The sequence below is a fragment of the Trachurus trachurus genome (assembly GCF_905171665.1).
Source record: "Trachurus trachurus genome assembly, chromosome: 18".
In the NCBI taxonomy this organism is placed as follows: domain Eukaryota; kingdom Metazoa; phylum Chordata; class Actinopteri; order Carangiformes; family Carangidae; genus Trachurus; species Trachurus trachurus.
This window is the reverse complement of record NC_139909.1, coordinates 15,817,851-15,839,018: the sequence shown is the minus strand read 5'-3', so window position 1 is coordinate 15,839,018 and position 21,168 is coordinate 15,817,851. Positions and strand designations below refer to the sequence as shown.

Below are 21,168 nucleotides of genomic sequence, written 5' to 3'. Positions count from 1 at the left end.
AAAGTCGGAGGTTCGAAGATGAGCAGATACCGTCGTAGTTCAAACCATAAACGATGCCAACTAGCAATCCAGCTGAGTTATTCCCATGACCCGCCGGGCAGCGCCTGGAAAACCAAAACTAGGAAATGCTGGGCGAGTCGACCACTAAATAATGATATTAAAATAACTATAGACAAAACAATATATTTATCGAAAAGACAACCGTGGGTTAATGCAGGTCGTTTTGGTTGGAGAACCAACTTGGGCCTTGACCAGTTTAAATGAAGCCATCGGAGGCTGTTGAGTCTCAGCTATTCAAAGGGGTAACAACAAGCCAAAGTGGATGGGAAGCACTGTATGGGGGTCATGCCAATGAATACCAATAGGTCAGGATAGTTATTTAAGAAAACTACTTCCACCATCTGGACCAAATCTGGCCCCCCACCAACATAAGTCACCCAGCTGTCAGATATGGGTCAATCTCAGGCCTAATAAATTGAGCCATATCAATTTCATCTTGCCATGGAACCATCTTGTGGAATCGCTTACCCAGAACTCTTAAGTCTGTTAGCAGTACAAAGGTTTAAAAAGGAACTGAAAAAATGGCTCAGACACCAATCATAGTTAATTTACTGTATGTAGGCCCTATGTATGTAAACTCTTGGACTACTGTGATTAGTGATATTGTTTGTACTGGGACCACAATGGAAATAAGCCCTGTGGCTTTATTGTGTTATCCCGGCTTCTGTTTTAACTGTGGTGCAGAAATGTATCATGTTTTATAAGAAAGTGTCAAATAAAATCAATCAATCAATCTGACAGTTCGACATAGTTTTTCTCAATGAAATTAATTTGCTCCAGAAAATGTCCCCAGAGGAGCAGAGGGCTCCTACATGGACCCAGTTTTTTTTTTTTTTTTTAGTGCACACACGTTATAGTCCGATTAAAACTCATTATTACCCATTTTAAACCATTTTACCGTTTAGTTCTGTTATTTATTTTTCTACAATTTTCCGAACAGCCCATAAATCCACCCCAGTGCCCTCCCTGTCAAAGTAATGGAGTCTTTAGTGCCGCCCAGTGAGTCCTGGAGCTCGGAGAGACCATAGAGACTAGCTGCTGCTGCTGCTGCCTGGCTGCCTGGCTCAGCTGCATACACACATAGCGGATAACCAGCAGCAGGAGGAGGCTGAGATGCCAGAGAGACGTCGTCTTCGTCGACAAAACATCGACTCTAACTGCATCCGCGTTTAATCGGCGACACATCATGATGTAAGTAAGAAAACGGGTTTATTTTAATTACAAAGATATTTCTCGTTTTTTTTTGTTTTTTTTTGTTTTTTAATCGACCGTTGAGCCGTTAACGTCGACAGTGAATCCGGCCGTTGGCTGAGGAGGTTAATGTTAACCGGAATGAATTCAATGCCTTAAAAACGCTTCTGTCGACAATATAAAAACATTAAATGTAAACATAAGACACACATTTAATCCATAAAGTGTCGGCTAAAGGAAGCTGCTGTGTAATATTTCAGTAAATGGCACCGGTGGTGGTTCAGTTCCAGAAAATGTCCCGTGATGTAAAAGAAAACCAACGGGCATCCAGATCATAGTCGGGCCCCGGCTTTTGGTTTTCGGTTGCATTAAAAAAAAAAAAAAAAAAAAAAAAGGCTTTTATTTGACTGCACTCTGATATCTAATGAACACGTTCAGTTGTTGTGTGTTTTTTCTTACACTGACAGACAGGTTAGCTGAGCTGGTGATGTCATCTTCGTTAGCTGAAGTGGGCTAGGAAATAGACGGAGCCCCCCACCCCACACACATACATAGACACACACAGAGCTCCGTTATGTTGTAGTATGGCTTTGTTTTCAGTCAGTAGGTGCAGCTACTGCAGCTTCACAGGAGGAAGCTACTAATGCTACAGCATTTGGTAGTGGGCTAATGTGTGTTTTTTAATATGATGCAACTGGCTTTAGCCGTGAACACAGTATATTAAAAGCTTGATAATAAGAGTGGATGAAAAGCGCAGAGACTGAAATGCTGCTGTTTTTGTCCTGTTAGATAAGTGACCATGAATGAATGTGAATATGAGCAGTGAGTTAGTTAAAAACCACCACACAGGCCACTAATATTTAAAGCTGCAGGCAGGCAGTCTAAGCTCCAGTCAGCTGCTATAGCTTATTCTTATTTGATTAATCATCTATTGCAGATTAATAACAACAAAAAAGTCGTTATTAATTATTTCATTTCAAATAAGCAGGATGAAGAGAAGTTATAAAACCTGCTTCTTTCTTAAAACAAACAACAAAAACAATGCTTACATCAGATGAAATGTCATTATAATGAACCGGTTTACAGCCAACAATATGCAAATCAAAAACCCATTACTATTCTTTTATTATTACATGTTTTTATATAATTTCCATGTTTCTTTTTAGCTTATACATCCTCTTAAACTTAAAAACATTTGTACAGCTGCTTTCTTTGACAAATTTGCAGGTAAAAGTCCACTTTTCCTCTGTACTGAGCGTGCACAGCTGATGTTTATTTGCTAGTTTAAAGATTATGACACAAGATAAAAAGGACAACAGGGATCTTTAAGATGTTACTCTCATTTTTCTCTCGTTTTCTCTCATTCATTCTGCTTCACAGCAGTGTTAAAATGAATATACTATATACAGTATACTGCACTTTAGACTCTTGGTTGGACAGAACAAGTAATTTGAAGATGGCACTGTGGGTTTTGTTTTTTTCTATTTCCAAAAATAGAAAGTAATCATGGTAGTCAGACAGTCCCAGCCTCCTTATCAGTTTATTCCAGCTGCCCAGCACCAAGTCCTGAACAGGTACATGTTGTCTTGTTCTGTGCTGCGCCGTCTGATTAATAAAAAGCCAATCACTTCCCTGTTTTTTTTTTTTTTCAGTGAAACGTTTCAAGCCGCTGAGCTGAATACCAAATTGCCTTCCACTATCAAGAGATAGCCAGTCTGCAGGATGCAGACCCAGGAGGAATGACAACGTCTCTTCCCCATCACCGACATTTGGAGAAAATGCACCGGACCGTTGCATATGTTTTTGTGGTCCTGGTGTCCCTTATCACCTCTCGCACCGCCGGGGCCTTATCGGTGGACACGGATGGAAACCACACGCAAACCGGCGACAACGTGACAGACGGCGGATACGTCCCAGTTGTGTTCACGAAAGTGAGCCAGATAATTGCCCGGGAGGGGAGCTGCGCGCTGATTGATTGCAATGTCACCGGAGAGCCGCTCCCCAGAGTTCAGTGGTTCAACTCCCATGGCGACCGTCTGGACACGGAGTCGACTGGTGAGTCAGATTGAGTTGTTACTTTAAACCCTGCTCTCTCCTCTTTGTCACTCAATTATCATCGCATTAGCAGAAAAGGTGTCAGGAGGGTTGTACACTACGGAGAAGACGACAACTGGGTATTGAGGTTATTTCAGTTAGTCAGTAGTCATCGCTGTCACACTGTGTTGCACGCTACAGGGTTTCTACACGGCAAACGCAACACTGCTCCTCTTCTAAGAACGATATCTGATCTCAGAGGAGCGTGTAAAAGTTTAACAACGTTAGTGGAGCTGACCCAACTTTTCCACTGTGTTGATGCACGTCTGATGACTGTGATTAACCAGGTTAAAAATACACCTGCTGATTCTGATTGTTGCCCCCCCCCCCCTCAGCCAACTCAGTGGAGATCTACGTGGTTCACAAACTGTAATTTAAAAGATCACCAGTCAGCTGGGAGACAGCTTTAATACATAGGTGGGTAGACTAAAATAGCATCCTCTCATGAGAGGGCATGACAAAATACACGTGCACACGCTCACTACATTTGTAAAAACACAGAATGTGTTTGGATATATTGGCAAGGCGAGGCAGCTTTATTTATGTAGCGCATTTCATACCATACAATCGGCTTTACTTAAAAACAAAACATTTAACAGTAAGAATTGGAAACCTGGAAACCATGGACCCAATTTTTCCCTCAGCGAGGGAGCCAATCACAGAACGGGGGAGGAGGCAGCAAGATGATGACGACATGCCAAAGCAACTTTGTTGATAGCTGGTCGATCCAACATGGCGGCAGACCCTTTACCTTTCAATGCAGCGTTAGAAACTGTTTTAAGTAGTTTAGACCACTAGTTTATTTTGAAAAAAGAGCAACGTTTTCCTCATCGGATTTCTGTCGCTCTACATACGTCATCGGGTATGATCGATACGATTGGCTATAAGCTACGCACAGACGCATTTGATAGACATTTGTAGCGCCCAATAAACAGCTCTGGGCTTTCGTAAACCACGCCTCAAATACGAAAAAATGAACAGGTAGTGGTCTGGTGCTAGCCAGGCTAAGGAAGAATTGGAAACGGGAAAAAACATAAAACATAAAAACATACCATTTAAGTAAAAATCTGAAACACTGGTAACACTTTATAACAAGTACACACTATTAAGCATTAAATACTGAATTCATAATTTATAACACATGAATACTCATTAGTATGTAGTTTATAAATATAGTTAAAAATGTTTTACTCATCATTGATAAGCACTAACTACTATTATTAATTTATTATAAAGTGTTACCAAAACATTAAACATACAATTAAAAGCAAGAAAAAGGAATAAAAGAAAATACAGAAAAAGATACACTAACTGTGATGTGAATGTGTCTGTTAATGGATGAAACATCCAGGCAGGTGAGGTTCAGAGAGCGCTGCTGTGACATGATTTGACAGTGGGAAACAAACCTCCGGTGGATCCTGATGCTTTGATGCGCACAAAGACAGTGGCGGTGCGTGGGCTCACATGGAAAACAACAGACACAGGTGGTTTAAAGCTCTTCACACGCACCACTGGTGAAGGGGTTCCCCTCGGTTAGAGAGGAGGCTGAAAGCAACCACAGCACAGGAAGTGTTGAAGTGACATCTGTCTATTAAAATAAAAAAATAAATAAAATAGATGTTAAAGCAGCAGCTGCACAGGCTCAGTATGATTATATCACAGTGTGAACGCAGAGACCAGAGCTTATTAACTGATGTCAGGTCAGGTCCTGAAATACCGTCTGCTGCTCCGGTGTGAGGAGCTCCCATCTGATCTCAAGGAAAACCAAGATCACCATCAGCAGCAGCAGCAGCAATAATGGCGTCCAACTGAGTGGACCCGAGGCCTCTGGGACGGTGGATAATGGTCGACCACGCTCATGGCAAACAAAAAAGGGAAGAGTGACGAGACGAGACAGGAAGTGAGGACGTCGTCGTGTTTCACTATGACAAACCACAGACGGTTGGTTTCTGAACATTTAATCAAAAGTGAAACTCGACTCGTGGGCACACAGCGCAGGGTCGGTCGTCTTTGTGTTGCACGTTTTTTTGTTTTTCTCCTGGCAGCGGTGGTTGTTTCCTCGCCGTGATATAGCGAACGCTTCCCAGTAAAGATTCAGGAAGCAGGAAGTTGTTTTGTTTTGTTTTCCTGATAATTTCCATTCAGGCCGAGCCTCCATACGACGACTCCCCTCAGAAGGAATGCAGCGGAGGGAGGGATGGGGGATGGGGGGAGCAGCGATGCGTTGTTGTGCTGCGCTGCCTCTCCTGAGGCGACCTGTTGAAACCTGCCACCAGACGGAGGAAAGGCAGCAGCGATGTCGTTGTTGTTGTTGTAGATATTATTACGACCACAAACCCAGAGCGCCGTCTGACTGCACCGTCACTGAGCTGCTCCCCCCCGGGTCACACAGGGATATAATTAGAGACTGAAAGACTTCCACCCACAGCAGAGTCTCCAACCCTCTGACCAGGCTGTAACATTCACTTTTTACCTCATCGGCCATTGGCTAGTGAGTTGACCTCAAACATTTACCGGCCAAACATATTTAAAAAAAAATGAAAAAATCTTGCCTTGTTTGACTAAAAGTGATTGCCTTGTGTTTTTAGTAAATCCAACTTAAGCAACATTTAAAAAGCTGCACATCCTGGAGGGTTAAAATGGAGGCTGAAAACCACAGGACATGTCTGATCTGTCCTGAAATGTGTGTTTCTCTTCTATAAAACACATTCTACATCTCGGAGGCGACGTCTTTCCTCATACGGGCTTCCTTCTCCTTTCAGACAGGGCAGAGCTCCATGGGAAACAGTTAAAGAGAGAGACACAACCTTTTTTTTCATTGCCGGTGATCAGCTGTTGCTATGTGAGCAGATTTAGGCGTGTTCAACCGCTGCCGGCAGTTTTTTTCAGGGGCGTTTTATATTTAGCGGGATGATGAGCAACAAACCCTGACAAGATGGACAGAACAAAACCCTGACGGTTCACATCAAGGTTTTGTTCATCCTGTTGCATCCCTGTAGGGGCTGGCTAGAGAAATAAACTCTGTGGCAAAGGAACTACAGTTCAAAATGTTCCATTGGCCACTGGCGGCTGTGTGTTTTTGTTTTACACGTCAAACTCTTTTTTTGGGTGTTAATTTTAAAACCCTGCCTCTGACCCGCTCTGTTTCGTAGTTTCTTTAGTTTCTGGCTCGTAGTAGAATCTGTTATCTGTCATTACAGGTGGCAGGTCAATGTAAAAGGAAATGTGAAGAATTTGCTTTGCAATTCGATTTTTGGTGTTCACCCCTAAATTTTCTGCTTACGCTCCTAAACATTAAAGTTAGGGCGCCGCTGTGCTCCTAGTACTGTAAACAATGTTGGTCTGGAGCCCTGAACTTCTGTGATATCCAGCTGTACTCACACACAACGTAGATACTTGCAGCTAAATCACATGGACTGACCCTTTAAAACTGTTTTTTTTTATGCTTGTTTATCTTTGCCCACTCCAGCATGTAAATATCTGGTTGTTGTTTAGAGTAGGGATTCAAACCTGCACCTGTTTCAATATGGAAACCACTGCACAGGTCGTTGCTGCTGCTGCTGCTGCTGCTGCTGCGTGTTGCTTTTACAACCCCAGCAGCTGGTTTATCTAAAGATCAAACACACATCACTCATCGCCAACAGGAACAGGCCTGATACTGAACTGTTTATTGATCTACTTATTGAATTTTACATAATAAAAAAACAATGGTTCTCCATACAACAGTAATCACAGATATAAATCCAACAGTAATAGTTAAAAGGCAAAGAAAAGCAAACAAAAAAGATAAAGGTTGATACAGTAAAGGAAGAGAGAAAGGATAAGTAAATAAATGTATAAATGAATAGATAAAATAAATAAATAATAACAATAGTAATACTAATAAAGATCAATGAAGAAGCACAAATAGCTTCATTTCTGCTTAAAAAATGATTTATAAATATGAACCAAAACGATGTGCCCTTGAGTTTCCAGCAGATGTGAGAGTGAGTTCCTGTCAGAGAGCAGCGAACATCAGCAGAGCGACGGTGGCTCAGATGCATTAAGAGGATTTCAACTCTGACTTTAGAGACTGAGTCACTTAGTGGGCGATGAATAATCACGTTGTTGAAAGCAGGTCGGAGGGAACGAGTCCTGGTTTCCTTCAGCACCAGGTTCATGTTCATAGATCTGTTGTAGCGATGTCTCGATGGTAGATTGTCTTGTTACGATAATTGTCAAGAGAAATAATGACTATGGTATTAACGATTATTACACATTAATTAATTTCACAACACTATGCATGTGTAAAAATCAAATAAAGTCAAAATATAGTTACATTACTAGTTATATACACCAAATATTTTAAGTATCTATTAATATAGGACCAATTATTAATAATGTTTGAAATATTTCAGTGATTGTTTGTCATCTAAACCAAATGTTTATGTTTATTTTAACCATTTTTTGTTTTGTTTTTTAATTACAAATGACACGTTAACATTTAAATTCAATGTTACATTTGTTTTTTGTTCCGTGGGAGTTGCGCTGATCTGCCGACTCGGTTCTGACATGATCTTTTTTGGAAATTGACGGTATTGAAGAACGTTTACGATTAATTGTGGCGGTTAATCAGCTGTTAATTATGCAAACAAGTAATCGTGACATCACTGATCTGTTGTTGTTGTTGTTGTTGTCTCTGTCTCAGCAGGGGGGAAGTGGTGGCTGCTGGACGGCGGCGTCCTCAACATCACCAGCATCGAGTTCGCCGACCGCGGGAAGTACACCTGCATGGCGTCCAACGTGCACGGCAGCTCCAACTGCACGGTGACGCTGCGGGTCGTCTTCACCAACGGCGACATGGGCGTGTACTACATGGTGGTGTGTCTGGTGACCTTCACCATCATCATGGCGCTCAACGTCACGCGCCTCTGCATGATGAGCAGCCACCTGAAGAAGACGGAGAAAGCCATCAACGAGTTCTTCCGCACCGAGGGCGCCGAGAAGCTGCAGAAGGCGTTCGAGATCGCCAAGCGCATCCCCATCATCACCTCGGCCAAGACGCTGGAGCTCGCCAAGGTCACGCAGTTCAAGACCATGGAGTTCGCCCGCTACATCGAGGAGCTGGCGCGCAGCATCCCGCTGCCGCCGCTCATCATGAACTGCCGCACCTTCATGGAGGAGATCCTGGAGGTGGTCGGCGTGGAGGAGATGAGGCACACGTTCCTCCGCCAGGCGCCCGACGGCCGCGGCGGCGTGGTGGTGGCGGGCCGGGTGGCGTCCATCGGGGCGCGGGACGTCTTCTCCATGCTGCAGGAGCGGGAGCGGGAGCGGGAGCACGGCCGCGAGCGGGAGCGCAGCGAGTCGCCCGCTGCCGACTCCGACAACTCCTCGGTGCAGGAGCAGCCGCAGCACATCGCCATCCAGGTGTCGGTGCACCCGCCGCTCGCCGCCGGAGATTACTGCGCCATCGAGGCTCCGCCGCAGCCGGACGCCGCGCCCTCCTCGCCGCCGCCCGCCACTCCTCCCCCGCCGCCGCTGGAGCCTCCGCAGCAGGAGGAGGAGCAGCCCGAGGCCGAGGGAGAGCCGGGCGCCGCAGAGGAGGAAGCTGCTGTTGCTGTTGCTGTTGCTGTGGCGACGGCGGCAGCAGCGGCGGTGGCGGCGGAGGAGGAGGACGAACCCGCGGCAGATCAGACGGCGCCCTGCCAGGTGATTTACGAGAGCCATGTGTGACGAAACAAACGAACCCCCTGGGAGGAGCGATCGTTTTATCCTGCTATGCATTTTCACTTGAAGACGAGAAAAAAAAAAAAAAAGGTCCACAAACATTTTTAATTTCACATTTTTAAGAAACTAAATTTTAATTTTATTTATCGTCTCTGAACCGAACGATGAACGAGCTCCTCAGACTTTTCATCGGCCGTCGTTTCTGCTGAGAACGAAACCGTCGGGTTTTAAACACTTGAGCGTTTTTCTCACTCTGGTCTTTTCATGCTTGAATGTACATGAGAGGGGTAATCAATATTATGATGATAATTATTATTATTATTATTATTAATGTAATAAGCAATGATTTGTAAAGGCACACGACCTGTGTTGAGATTTTCATAGCTCAGACTTTTATTTAAAGTCTTGAGGGGTTGATTTTAGTTTTTTTTCTTTTTGGTTTTTAGTTTCTTACAGTGCTAATTTTTACGACTAACTCCAGAAATCTGCCTCAAGCTGCTCCTCATGTTGTTTCTTCCTCCTTAAAGGGATAGTTCAACTTTTTGGCAAATTGGCCCATTGCCATAATCCCTATAGTCATAGCAGTAGGTTCGTTACCATTAATTGTCGGTGCAAGCTACTTTTAGAACGGTGGAGCAGAGCCGCGAGCTGCTCAGAGCTACGCTACGGAGGCTAATGGGATTTCTTGGTTTCCCTCATCAAACTCATCAAATACACAATCCAACGACTCGAAAACGCTCTGGTGGACAAGTTGTGACCTGCACATTCATCACGCTATGAGATATTCATGTAACGTTACCAGACAGAGTTGTTTTAGAGGTAAATGCAGAGACTGTTTGCTGAAAAACTGTCCCTGAAGGCAACGTACATCAGCGGTTTTGCATGAATTTACCTCTAAAACAACTCTTGTCTTGTAACGTTCTGTTATTATCTCATACCGTGGTGAATGTGCAGGTCACAACTTGTCCACCAGAGCGTTTTGGAGTTGTTGGATTGTGTATTTGATGAGTTTGATGAGGGAAACCAAGAAATCCCATGAGCCTCCGTAGCGTAGCTCTGAGCAGCTCACGACTCTGCTCCGCCGTTCTAAAAACAGCTTGCACCAACAATTAAAGGTAACAAACCTACTGCTATGACTATAGGGATTATGGCAATGGGCCAATTTGCCAAAAATGTTGAACTATCCCTTTAAACCACGACAGCTCAGCTTCCTTCATCATCTTGCTCGACAACTAAACGTCACGTCGTCACATCCGGCTGCTGTCGCCACGTGCGCTCCGCGTTAACAGATGCATGCTGGACTTAAAAACACACAACACGAGGTTGGTCCCAGTTCCATGATTGTAACACGGCCGACTGTATTTCTATAAACGATGATATGTAATCGCCAGGGAAACCTTGAGTGTAGCGTCTGTTCCCTGACACACACGGATTATGTTTCCTTTGAAATGTTTTTAAAAAAGTATTATTATTATACTCTTTATCCATCGTGGTGTGATTTTTCTGTTTCCTGGCTTAGCTTCAGTAGTTTTTAGGAAAAAAGTCTCGTCTTCTCGCCTCGGTGGAGGAGGAGCTTCTTCTCCTTCTCCTCCTCCTCCTCCCTCATGATGTGCTGTTACAGTTTTTCTAAAAAAAATAAAATAAAATTGGACGTCGTCTTGCTCCTGCAGAGGCTTTACTTTAGTGTATGGTTGGTTGCATTTCTGCTGCATGTTGAGAGTTGGACAGCGACGGATGGAGACGTTTCGACGTCTTTCTCTCTGGGACTAAAAGAAAAGAAAAAAAAAGGAACTCGTTTTCGCTTCTTTGCTTGGCTAACGGTCCGGTCTGTGGCGGCGATGGAGTTCAACTGGACTCTGTTCTTTTACTGGTGCTCTTGAGATGCCTCTTTTTGTAGTGGAATAAATGGAAGTGCTGTGTACAAAAAACAAAAAAATAAGAAAAAAGTTTCCAAAGTTTGGTCCCTTGTGTCTTTTTTTCTCCAATCATCAATGAATCTGATGAAGTTCCTACTTGTGACAGATGTGGTGTGAAGAATTTTAAAGTTGTACAATAATAACTTTTCTTATTCAAGTGTAAACTCTTGGAAATGTTAAGAAAATGAATGAAAATAACCAGAAAAAGGGCAAAAAGCCTCTAATATCTTTTCACCAGCGCCCTGTCAGTCCTGCTGTCCAACACTAGCTGGAATAACATTATAAATACTAATTTAAAAACAAAATGCCGGAAATTTTTTTGGTAATTTTTTTTATCCGAAGTTGGACAGAAACCTGTGATTATTGGCCCCAAAGCTGAAAACACAACACGCAGGTTATAAAAAGAAGGAGCGAGACGAGACGAACCGTGTGCAACTTGAATCTTTTTGTCTTTTTAATTTAAAACAAAATTTTAATCTTTACATATTTTGTTTTAAATGTACAATCAAACAATCATACATAAAATTCTTCATAATAATGCACAACTCTATCGACACTACCCATAAATTAAAAAAAAGGAAACAAAAAAAGAAAACAAAAAACCAAAAAAAAAAAAAGGAGAAAACATCGAGATCAGTATGAAACACAATGTTAGGCAACAACCACTGGTTTAACAAAGACGATGCTCTGCTCCCTGTCGACCCACAGCAACAGAAAGACGTACACAGGATGAATCCCACCTTCCTCACACACACACACACACACTCTCACTCTCTCTCAAACACACACACACACACACACACACACACACACTCTTCTGCCGTCACTCTACAGGTTAAGGTGCTGCCGTCTGCTCATCGCTTCATTTCCCTTCATTGTTTTTAGTGGAAAAGGATCAAACATGCTCTGAGGACACAGTGGGGATGTCGGTGGGAGGAAGCAGGTGTTTCTTCTCAGGTGTGAAAGGCCCAAAGACCTTTTTTTGTTTTGTTTTTTTTAGTTATTTATTTATTATGTTTTTATTTTGCCAGGCACTTGGCAGACAAAGCGAGATCGGACAAGCGAGACTGAGCGCACAACCTGCTGTAAGAAAAATCAAATAACATTGGAAAAAAAAAAAAAGCAGAGGCAGCCAGATGTTTGTGTTTGATCTCACAGGAAATGAACCAGTTATTTATTTATTTTTTTTAGCTCGCTGGTTTGTTCTTGACCTTTGAACGAGCAGCTGATAAAACAAATCTCCACAAAGTCCATGTGGTGAAAAAGCAAAAATCTAACACAAAGAAACATGTTAGTGGAGATTATTAGTTTATCAATTATATTTCATTAAACTAAAATTCACATAATGCTTATATGACCTTGTGATAGTTGTGAGAACTTATGGACAATCGTGTTTAACCTACATCTGTGTCACGTTCAGGTTCGTAGGTCAAATTATTATTATTTTTTTATGCTGAAACTGTTAAAGGATTCATTATTCAAGTATTTTTAAAGCAGCAAATGTTCCAGCTTCTAAAATTTAAAGGTTTGTTAGTTTTAGTTTGATTGAAATGTTAATATTTTTGGTTTAATATGTCACGTTGAGTTAGATTTAGATTGGATTAATTAATAGGGGAAAAAAAGACTAAAAGTAGATTTAAAACTGTGTAAAAGTGTAAATTGAATTCCTGGTTTTGTTTGATTTCCTGTTTCTTAAAGTTAAATATCAACTTTTATTTAGATATCTGTTGAATTTCCACCTGTCTGTCACACTTTGATGTGAAGTCAACACAACTGTTACCAAATACTATTTAAACAAAGTGAGATGTGGACAACGAGCCGGAGAGACAAAACTTTTCTCTTTACATTACGAAATGTTTTTTTATTTTTATTTTAGTGTTTTTGTTGAAGTGAAAACCTTTGTTGTGTGAAGATTCAGGAGTTGAAAAAAAAAAAAAATCGGTGCTTTGAGAGAAGCTTTCACTTTGTAGTGAGGGATAAATTATATTCATGATTTATGTTTTTGAAAATACAAGATGTTATTTCGCAAAGAGCAAACAGAAGAAAAGAAAAGAAAGAAAAGAAGAGTCGTCGCTCCGTCTTTCAACAGATTCTCCTAAAACAAGTGCAGATTTCCAGTTTTGTTTTTGCTTCAAGCCGTAAAAAGATCATCGATTATAGCGAGATTGATCGTTTAAAAGTCGTAACAAGAGTAATAGTTTGAGATGAAAAAGGAAACGTGTTTTTTTTTTCTTTCCTCCTCTTTTGTTTCTCCTCTCTCTCTCTTTCTTTACGTAAACACTCAGCCCGCCTTCACTTTGAATGGACAGGACGTTCACACACTCGCACACACACACACACACACACACACACACAGCTCAAGCTGGCTCAGAAATGATGGACACACACACACACACACACACACATCTGTCGTCACTGTTTCACTTTTTTTCCTTCTGAAAACAGTTTTGTTCTTGAAATACAGTTCACACCTCTGTCTCTCTCACACACACACACACACACACACACAACACACACTCGTGCTTGTTAAAGCCGTCTCATTTAGACCGAACGTCCTCTCAGTTCCCATGGTAACCTGGCTGGAATGTAGTGGAGACACACACACGCACACACACACTTTTAGTTCACAGGTAAACGATGCATCTTCTGGAGGACGGACAGGTGTGTGTGCGTGCGTGTAAGCGTGTGTGTGTGTGTGTGTACCTGTGTGTGTGTTTGCGTGCGTGTGTTTGTTTTTTCCCGCAGGTTTCAAGGTCCCTCATCGCATCCCATCATCAGCGGTTCATTCTGACCTTTGTGTGTGTGTGTGTGTGCAGAGACAGCATGCATGCAGGTGCAGAAGTGTTGTTTTCTTGTGAGTGTGTGTGTAAAAAGTGCATTCCTTGTGTGTGTGTGTGTGTGTGTGTGTGTGTGTGTGTGTGTGTGTGTGTGTGTGTGTGTGTGTGTGTGTCTTCAGCCCGTCACCTCCTTGTGTCCTCAGCAGCCTGAATAGTGATAATAATAATAATAATAATAACAACAACAACAACAACAGCAACAACAACATCAGAGTCTGGTCTTGTTGTCTCCTCGCTCTCGGCCCGTCGTTATCGTCGTCGTCGTCGTGGCCGCCGTCGTCGTGGTCGTCGTCATGGTTTCAGTCCATCGATCCATCGGTGGTGTGAGGTTCAGGGGCTACGAAGCTGGAAACTAAACAGAAAAACAACAGGATCCAACGGGGGTCAGAGGTCAGAGGTCGTCCAGGAGCCGCACCTCCTCCTCCTCCACCTCCACCACCTCCTCCTCTTCATCACTGTCTCCTCCTCCTCCTCCTCCTCCTCCTCCTCCTCCTCCTCGTCCCCAGCCGTCCTGGAAGGAGCGGATCAGTTGAACATGATGGACTCGGGATCTAGGTCTGCCATTTGAGCCATGTGACGGAGGATGTCTTTTTTTGTGATAATACCAAGAAGCCGCCTGCAGGGGGAGACAAAGAGAGGAGGAGGAGGAGGAGGAGAGAGAGAAGAGGGAGAAGGAGAAGAAAAGAGGGTTAGAAGAGTGAGGAGACGCTGGTGTTTCTGTGGTGAGGGAGAGAAAACAACATCATGTTTTTGTTGGCGATCGGAGAGGAGCACAAGATTTGAATTTGATCCATTTTAGGTTTAATATGACGACAGAGTGTTAGGGCCACAGTGAGAAAAACTTTTTTTCCACAGACATCGAGAATAAAGTCATAGTTCTACGAGAATGAAGTAATAATATAACGAGAATAAAGTCATAGTTTTATGAGAATAAAGTCATAATATAATGATAATAAAGTCATAATATAATGATAATAAAGTCATAATATAACGAGAATAAAGTCATAGTTTTATGAGAATGAAGTCATAATATAACGAGAATAAAGTCATAGTTTTATGAGAATAAAGTCATAATATAATGATAATAAAGTCATAATATAATGATAATAAAGTCATAATATAATGATAATAAAGTCATAATATAACGAGAATAAAGTCATAGTTTTATGATAATAAAGTCATAATATAATGATAATAAAGTCATAATATAATGATAATAAAGTCATAATATAACGAGAATAAAGTCATAGTTTTATGAGAATAAAGTCATAATGTTACAAGAAAAAAGTCATAATATAACGAGAATAAAGTCATAGTTTTATGAGAATAAAGTCATAATAATAAAGTCATAATATAATGATAATAAAGTCATAATATAACGAGAATAAAGTCATAATAATAAAGTCATAATATAATGATAATAAAGTCATAATATAACGAGAATAAAGTCATAGTTTTATGAGAATAAAGTCATAATAATAAAGTCATAATATAATGATAATAAAGTCATAATATAACGAGAATAAAGTCATAGTTCTACGAGAATAAAGTCATAGTTTTATGAGAATAATGTCATATTTTTACGAGAACAAAGTCATAGTTTTATGAGAATAAAGTCATAATAATAAAGTCATAATAATAAAGTCATAGTTTTATGAGGAAAAAGTCATAATGTTACAAGAAAAAAGTCATAATATAACGAGAATAAAGTGGCAATTTTATGAGAAAAAAGCAGCGATTTCCTCAGAATCCGTCTGGTTCTTTCTGTGGAATAGATGCATTTATTGCATATTCTTTTAAAAGTCTTGATACTGTTAACAATGAGGTGCTGATGTGCCAAAAGATTAAGTATCTTGTTGTTTGTGAAAGTACAACAAAGTGCTCCACTGCTCCAACAACAACTTACCTCCTCTAAAACAACAGGTTCAAATATTATGACTTTATTCTCATAAAACTATGACTTAATTCTTTAAGTGTGTGAAAATGTTTTTCTCAATGTGGCCCTAATACTCCGTCGTATAATAGTTATGAATTAGGGGGGGAAAAAAATAAAAATCAATGAGCCAACAAAAACATGAGTCCCTGAGGAAGCAAAAGTCAGCAGCAGGTGAGGAGGAAGAGGAGGAGAACTAAGAGATGGGAGCAGGTCCCAGGTTTGGTTTTATGTTTTCAGTCTGAGAGGAAGAACAAACTGGATCGTACTGCAGAGAGGAGAGGACGAGGAGAAGAGTTAAAGCCTCTGAGGAGGAGGAGGAGGAGGAGGAGAGAAAGAAGAAGAAGAAGGGGAGGAGGATGAGGAGACATGTCCCCGTCTCTGTCTGACAACTAAGTTTTGTTTTTCAGCTCAGTTCATCTCTGGTCATCTATCTATCTATCTATCTATCTATCTATCTATCTATCTATCTATCTATCTATCTATCGTGTTTTTGCAGTGTGACACCAGCAGAGGGCGCTGCTACGGGACAATCTGTGACTGAACTGTTTCCTCCTCATCATCCTCTCTTCTTCTCCTACTTCAATTTTAACATTTTTACCTTTTTTTTTCTTCTTTTTCTACCAAGTCATGACTCTCGACATGTTTGTGAATATTCAGTCAGTCTTGTTTTGTTTCAGCTGAACCAAAGAGCACAGACCAGACTCGGCTAATTCTTAAAAAAGGTTTTGATTTCACAGCTGCTTCAACACGAGATCTGACTCTGCTGCTCTGGCACTGAGGTGTGATGACTGAAGGTCTGAGAGAGAAGCACCTGAAGACTTGAAAACAGCTGAAAATAAGTGAAGTGTGAGCAGAAGAAGGTTTTTTTCAAGAGAGCTACAGGAGAAGCAGAGCTGGGTCCAAAAGCTTTTTGTTTTGGTTTCAGAGACTGAGCTGCTGATTGAAACATTTTGGACCGAGGTCTGAGAGGAGCTGTGGTGGCGGAGGGACTGGAGCTACAGCAGCAGGAGGAGGAGGAGGAGGAGGAGGAGGAGGAGGAGCATGAAACACTGGTGAGACGTCACACGATGGATCAGACACAAGTTTCCCAAGAGACGCTGTGACACTTGGGACGCCCGGTCCAGATCGCAGGGCGTCAGAGGAAGTGAAGTCGGTGTTTCCTCTGAGTCAGCAGCGTCCACTACAGATTCACTCACTGGAAAGTTGAGAGAGTTTTTTTTTTTAAGTTTTGATTGTTATCTAGTTATAAACTACAACAAATAAAGTGTTGCAGACTCTCATACACCAATACAATACACATAACTATACAGAATGTCTCTCTCTCTTTTTGCTTGTTTTTTATATATCGTTTTTATATTTCTATATTTGCATTTTTTTTTTAGCCCTGCTACTACAACTAACAAATAAACAGTCTTTTGTGTTAAAGAGTTGGACAATAAAGCTGAGTGAGGACAGTGCAGTGAAACTACTCGTAGAGGTCGTAGAGGCTGAAGCTGCAAAAGCTGAATCTTTCCTACATTTCAATGACTCAGTAACGACGAATAGACGAATAACTAAAGTGTGTCCAAGCTAATTTCTGTCGGTAGAACATGATATAACATAGAAGAATACATAATAAATTATTGATCGTGTCATGGGTCGGCTGTACAGTGTGGGAATAAAGGTTGAGTATAATTCATACAAACTGTCAAATCAATACTATTTATCACTCTTGGACTTGGACACACTTTAAATACTAAATCCTTCCTGAGGGAGAGTGGCAGTGTTGAGTTGGTTTCTGTGGGTCCTAACCCAGAGTTCACCGCGTTGTAACATTAAAACATCTCGTTATTATGGTTATCAAAGGTCAACGGGAAAAAAATAATAATGAGAAAGAAATATTTTGAAATTATTTTTGAAAATAAGCTCAGCAACAGCCATAAAAACTGAAAATAATATAATATAAAAATGGTGGAAATAACACAGGCAGCAAAGGAGCAAAGCCTGACTGTTGCATTACAAGTATCAACTCAGATCTGTCCTATTATGATAAAGTACAGGTCTGAATTCGTCAGATCTGATCCGATGTTGTTTGATTACAAACAGGAAGTGAGGAAGCTCTAAAACCAACAACTGTACGCAGGTTTTAGAGCGGCCATTTTGATTTATCTAAATATAAAAGGTGCCTGAAAAGAGTTGAATTATTGATGAAGCAGAGATTGACCTCGTGGTTTCCTCTTTGTTTTGTTATCTGTGATCTGACAGGACTCAGTGGCCTCAGAGGAAACACCGCGGGGGGGTTAGTAACTACGTCATTGACTGGGCTACGACCAGTCAACACAACAACGTCACGTCACGCCACCACAGCGCTCACTACAACTACAACTACAACTACAGGATGAGGGGGATTATGGGAATGAATCGTATCACTACAGAGGATCTCCCTCCCCTTTAATGACAATATATTCCACCCTTTAAAATAAAAAAAACATGAAAACAACAGTGATCCGCTTTCCCAAGGCGGCTAGCTACTCGCCAAGTGGTTGTTAAGGCGACGGGTCAGATGTCGTCAATCTGTGGAGACCCAGGTGCGAAACGGTGCGGTTGAGAAGAGGGGAGGGGGGGTTTAAAAAACAAAAAAAAACAAAAAACAAAAAGCAGTCGTTAATGAAGACAGAAACAAACTGGGGGCGGGTGAATGTTTTCAAAATGAAATGACCAACAGACAAAAGCAAGGCATCATGGGTACATGACGGGAAGACATGCTGAGGATGAGGAGCTACGGCTACGGCTACGTGTGTCTGGTGTTTACATGTGAAATCTGATCTGAGGACAGCTAAACTCTAGAGATGCATGACGGTACGTTAACGTGTCATGAGCAGAGCGACAGCGCCACTGAGGGAGCGACGGAGCTCGTTTCAGACATGTGACTTGCATGTCTCAAGCATGGGCTTCTTCCACCTGAGTTTAATCTGTGGCGTCACACGATCTTCACGCAACGTTTTTAAAAAGCTCTGGGTGTAAATCACTCTTTTTTAAAAGCTGTAAATATATATCACTTCAGATTGATCTTGATTTGCGTTTTGTTATTTACCAGGTGTCACTCTTGCACTCTTGCGTGTGTTTGAGTCTGTTCGTTTTGATTTAGGATTAAAATATGTAATAAAAAACTCTTTTTAAGGCTGTAAATAAACCATGAAAAATGTAAATTAGTGGGTGTGCGTGATTTGATTGTGAAAAATATCTAAAAAAATGTGACTGATTTTCTACAGTATGAGCTGTGGTGCTTCCTGTGAACACGTGCCTGGTTTTGTTACATATTAAAGTTAATATATAACAAAACTGATAGAAACAAAATGTATTTTTTGACACAGCTTTGATGGCCAGGCTTTTGCTGCGTCATTATTACTTAACTTAATTTCACAACCTCAACATTTCACATTAAAAGTCACAACAGATGTCAAAAAATGAAGACTGTTTTATAATCTATTTGCTCACAGAATTATTATATTAATATTCTTTTTTCTTCTTTTTTTACTTTCTTCCGTGTAAAAAATACACATTTTTTTAGACCAGTGTTTCTACAGTTTTTCCCCATGTTAAGTTTTTTTTCCAACTAAACTGTTTGGATTAAATCATTTGCTTTTTTAATGCTTTACGTCTTTTCACCAAATTTGGCTTAAAAGTTCAGCTTCAAGGTTAATTTGAATCCTTCATTGGTTGAAACCTAAATGAGGAATTATTGCAGTGATCCTAAAAAGCATTAAAGACACTCATTTTAAATCTCTATGGGCTTATTTAAGATACTCTATCCTTCTTATTAATGTTATGGAAATCTCTGCCGGCATGTTTACACAACGACGCACATGTCTGAAAGGAGCTCTGCAGTGATGTGTGTGACAGTTCCCTTTGAGGTCCAACGTTACAGGACCCATGAAAAACCATAGAGGAGCTTTTTTTTCTACACGATGTCTCTTAATGTGCAGCAGCGGTAGCAGCAGCAGCAGCAGCAGCGGTGAAGATGGAGGTGGGTGAACGACTCTGTGCAGATGTTTTATCTACGATGAACGACTTCATTAGAGGTGAATCCATCCACACCAACCAAACCAACCAACCAACCAACCAACCAACCAACCAACCCACGACCAACAGAGTGCAAACAGTCAGAAAGAAAGGGAACAGGGAGCTTTGTGTTTGTTTTACAGCCGGGAACTGTCAACAGCCTTTTCACACCAAGTTTCATGCATCCCTCCTAAGAGGCGGAGCCTAGAGAGACAGGTGTGAAAGAGTGGGAGGGGTTACATGTGTGGGGTGGGGCTTAGTCACCAGGGGCTCCGTGTGCTGCTTGAGCTCCTCCAGATGCTCTAATATATTCTTCTTTGTGATGATGCCCAACACAATCCTGAAACACACACCCGTTACTCGGTAAACTGCCCAAAAAACAAAAACAACAAACAAACAAACAAAGAAAAAAAACAAAAAACAACAACAAACAAGGAGAAACAGAGAGAGAACAAACAGCGGCAACACAAAACATACACAACAGGGTGTAAACTTAAAATATCAAACAGGTAACTCAGTGTTAACTAAAACAATAGAGCTCAAGATTACACAATTCAATCAACACAAAACAACAAAACTAAAACATTAAAGCTTCTTAATAATATTAAAGAATCAAACGTCTAAACAAAATGAAGACGTTCTATATTTTTCTAGATATCAACAAATTAAATGAAAAGACCAAAATCAATCACTTCTTTAATTTCTGACCTCAGATCCATACTGAGACTTATTATTGTTTATCATAGAGCTCTGTTTAAATCGATCATCATCATCATTATAAACACCTTTCCTGCACTGTGCATTTATTTTATTTCAAGACGATCCCATGTTTTGTGATCAATTCTCACTGAGGAACCAAATGTATTTTAATCTAAAACAGTCCCCAACTAAGTCACTGTTGGAGAAAAATTTGCATTAGGGTCTGATTTGAGTAATAACTTAGCCTGAAATAAAGAAAATAGATTCAAAACTGGGGGAGAAACTAATGTTAATTTTTCAAATGTCTTTTTTGTTTTGATTATAAATCAGAAAAACATCAGCTTTTCTTTTAAGATATAATTCAAAACTAGATTTAAATAAAACCAAACCGCAGTAACAGCTGATCTCTAATAAAAAAAACTCTCCTGTAATTCCTACATCTCACCAGCAGGTGGCTCTCTGAAAAACACAAGTCTGTTCAAAACAAGAAAGATAAAAAAAAATAAAAAAAAATACTGGACCGACCGCCTGACAGAGATCATCAAACTGATCACAAGATATCTGTCATGTATTTCCACTAATTGTATGTTAAATAATAAACAAAGCCTGACGCTGTTGTGAATTAAAACGGGGGAATCCCTCCAACGACTGCTCTTCTCCTGACGTGACACCTTTGTTATGTGGTTGC

At 40.9% G+C, this 21,168-nt stretch overlaps 2 protein-coding genes across 8 annotated transcripts in view; one reads left to right on the top strand and one right to left on the bottom strand.

Annotated features, from left to right (window-relative positions):
• Nucleotides 1–1,058: 1,058 nt before the first annotated feature.
• On the top strand, nt 1,059–9,680 carry mfap3l (microfibril associated protein 3 like). 4 transcript variants are annotated; one of them, XM_083993476.1, is made up of 3 exons: nt 1,059–1,251; nt 2,904–3,306; nt 8,036–9,680. In XM_083993476.1, the coding sequence occupies exons 2-3, from the start codon at nt 2,991–2,993 to the stop codon at nt 9,055–9,057; spliced, it is 1,338 nt and encodes a 445-aa protein (XP_083849602.1). In that variant the 5' UTR covers nt 1,059–1,251; nt 2,904–2,990; the 3' UTR covers nt 9,058–9,680. The 4 variants fall into 4 exon arrangements, with proteins under 4 accessions (XP_083849602.1, XP_083849603.1, XP_083849604.1 ...); XM_083993477.1 differs by having other exon boundaries at nt 8,033–9,680; XM_083993478.1 differs by having other exon boundaries at nt 1,129–1,255; nt 8,033–9,680.
• Nucleotides 9,681–12,218: 2,538 nt separating this feature from the next.
• Nucleotides 12,219–21,168, bottom strand: part of clcn3 (chloride channel 3) — a 42,954-nt gene continuing 34,004 nt past the window's right edge. For 2 of the 4 annotated variants that reach the window (XM_083993270.1, XM_083993267.1), the window contains 2 exons: nt 20,046–20,121; nt 12,219–14,420 (listed from right to left, as the gene is read on the bottom strand). In XM_083993270.1, the coding sequence (XP_083849396.1) occupies nt 14,196–14,420; nt 20,046–20,121 (301 nt within the window). In that variant the 3' untranslated portion in view covers nt 12,219–14,195. Of the gene's footprint in view, nt 14,421–18,263; nt 18,294–20,045; nt 20,122–21,168 lie in introns of those variants that run through there. The other 2 variants (XM_083993269.1, XM_083993268.1) reach the window with 2 other exon arrangements.

Excerpts from the sequence above, each read along its gene's own strand:
- mfap3l (XM_083993477.1), top strand. The coding sequence starts at position 2,991 with ATGACAACGTCTCTTCCCCATCACCGACATTTGGAGAAAATGCACCGG. Across the intron at positions 3,307-8,032 it reads TCTGGACACGGAGTCGACTG|CAGGGGGGAAGTGGTGGCTG; the intron begins GTGAGTCAGATT and ends TCTCTGTCTCAG.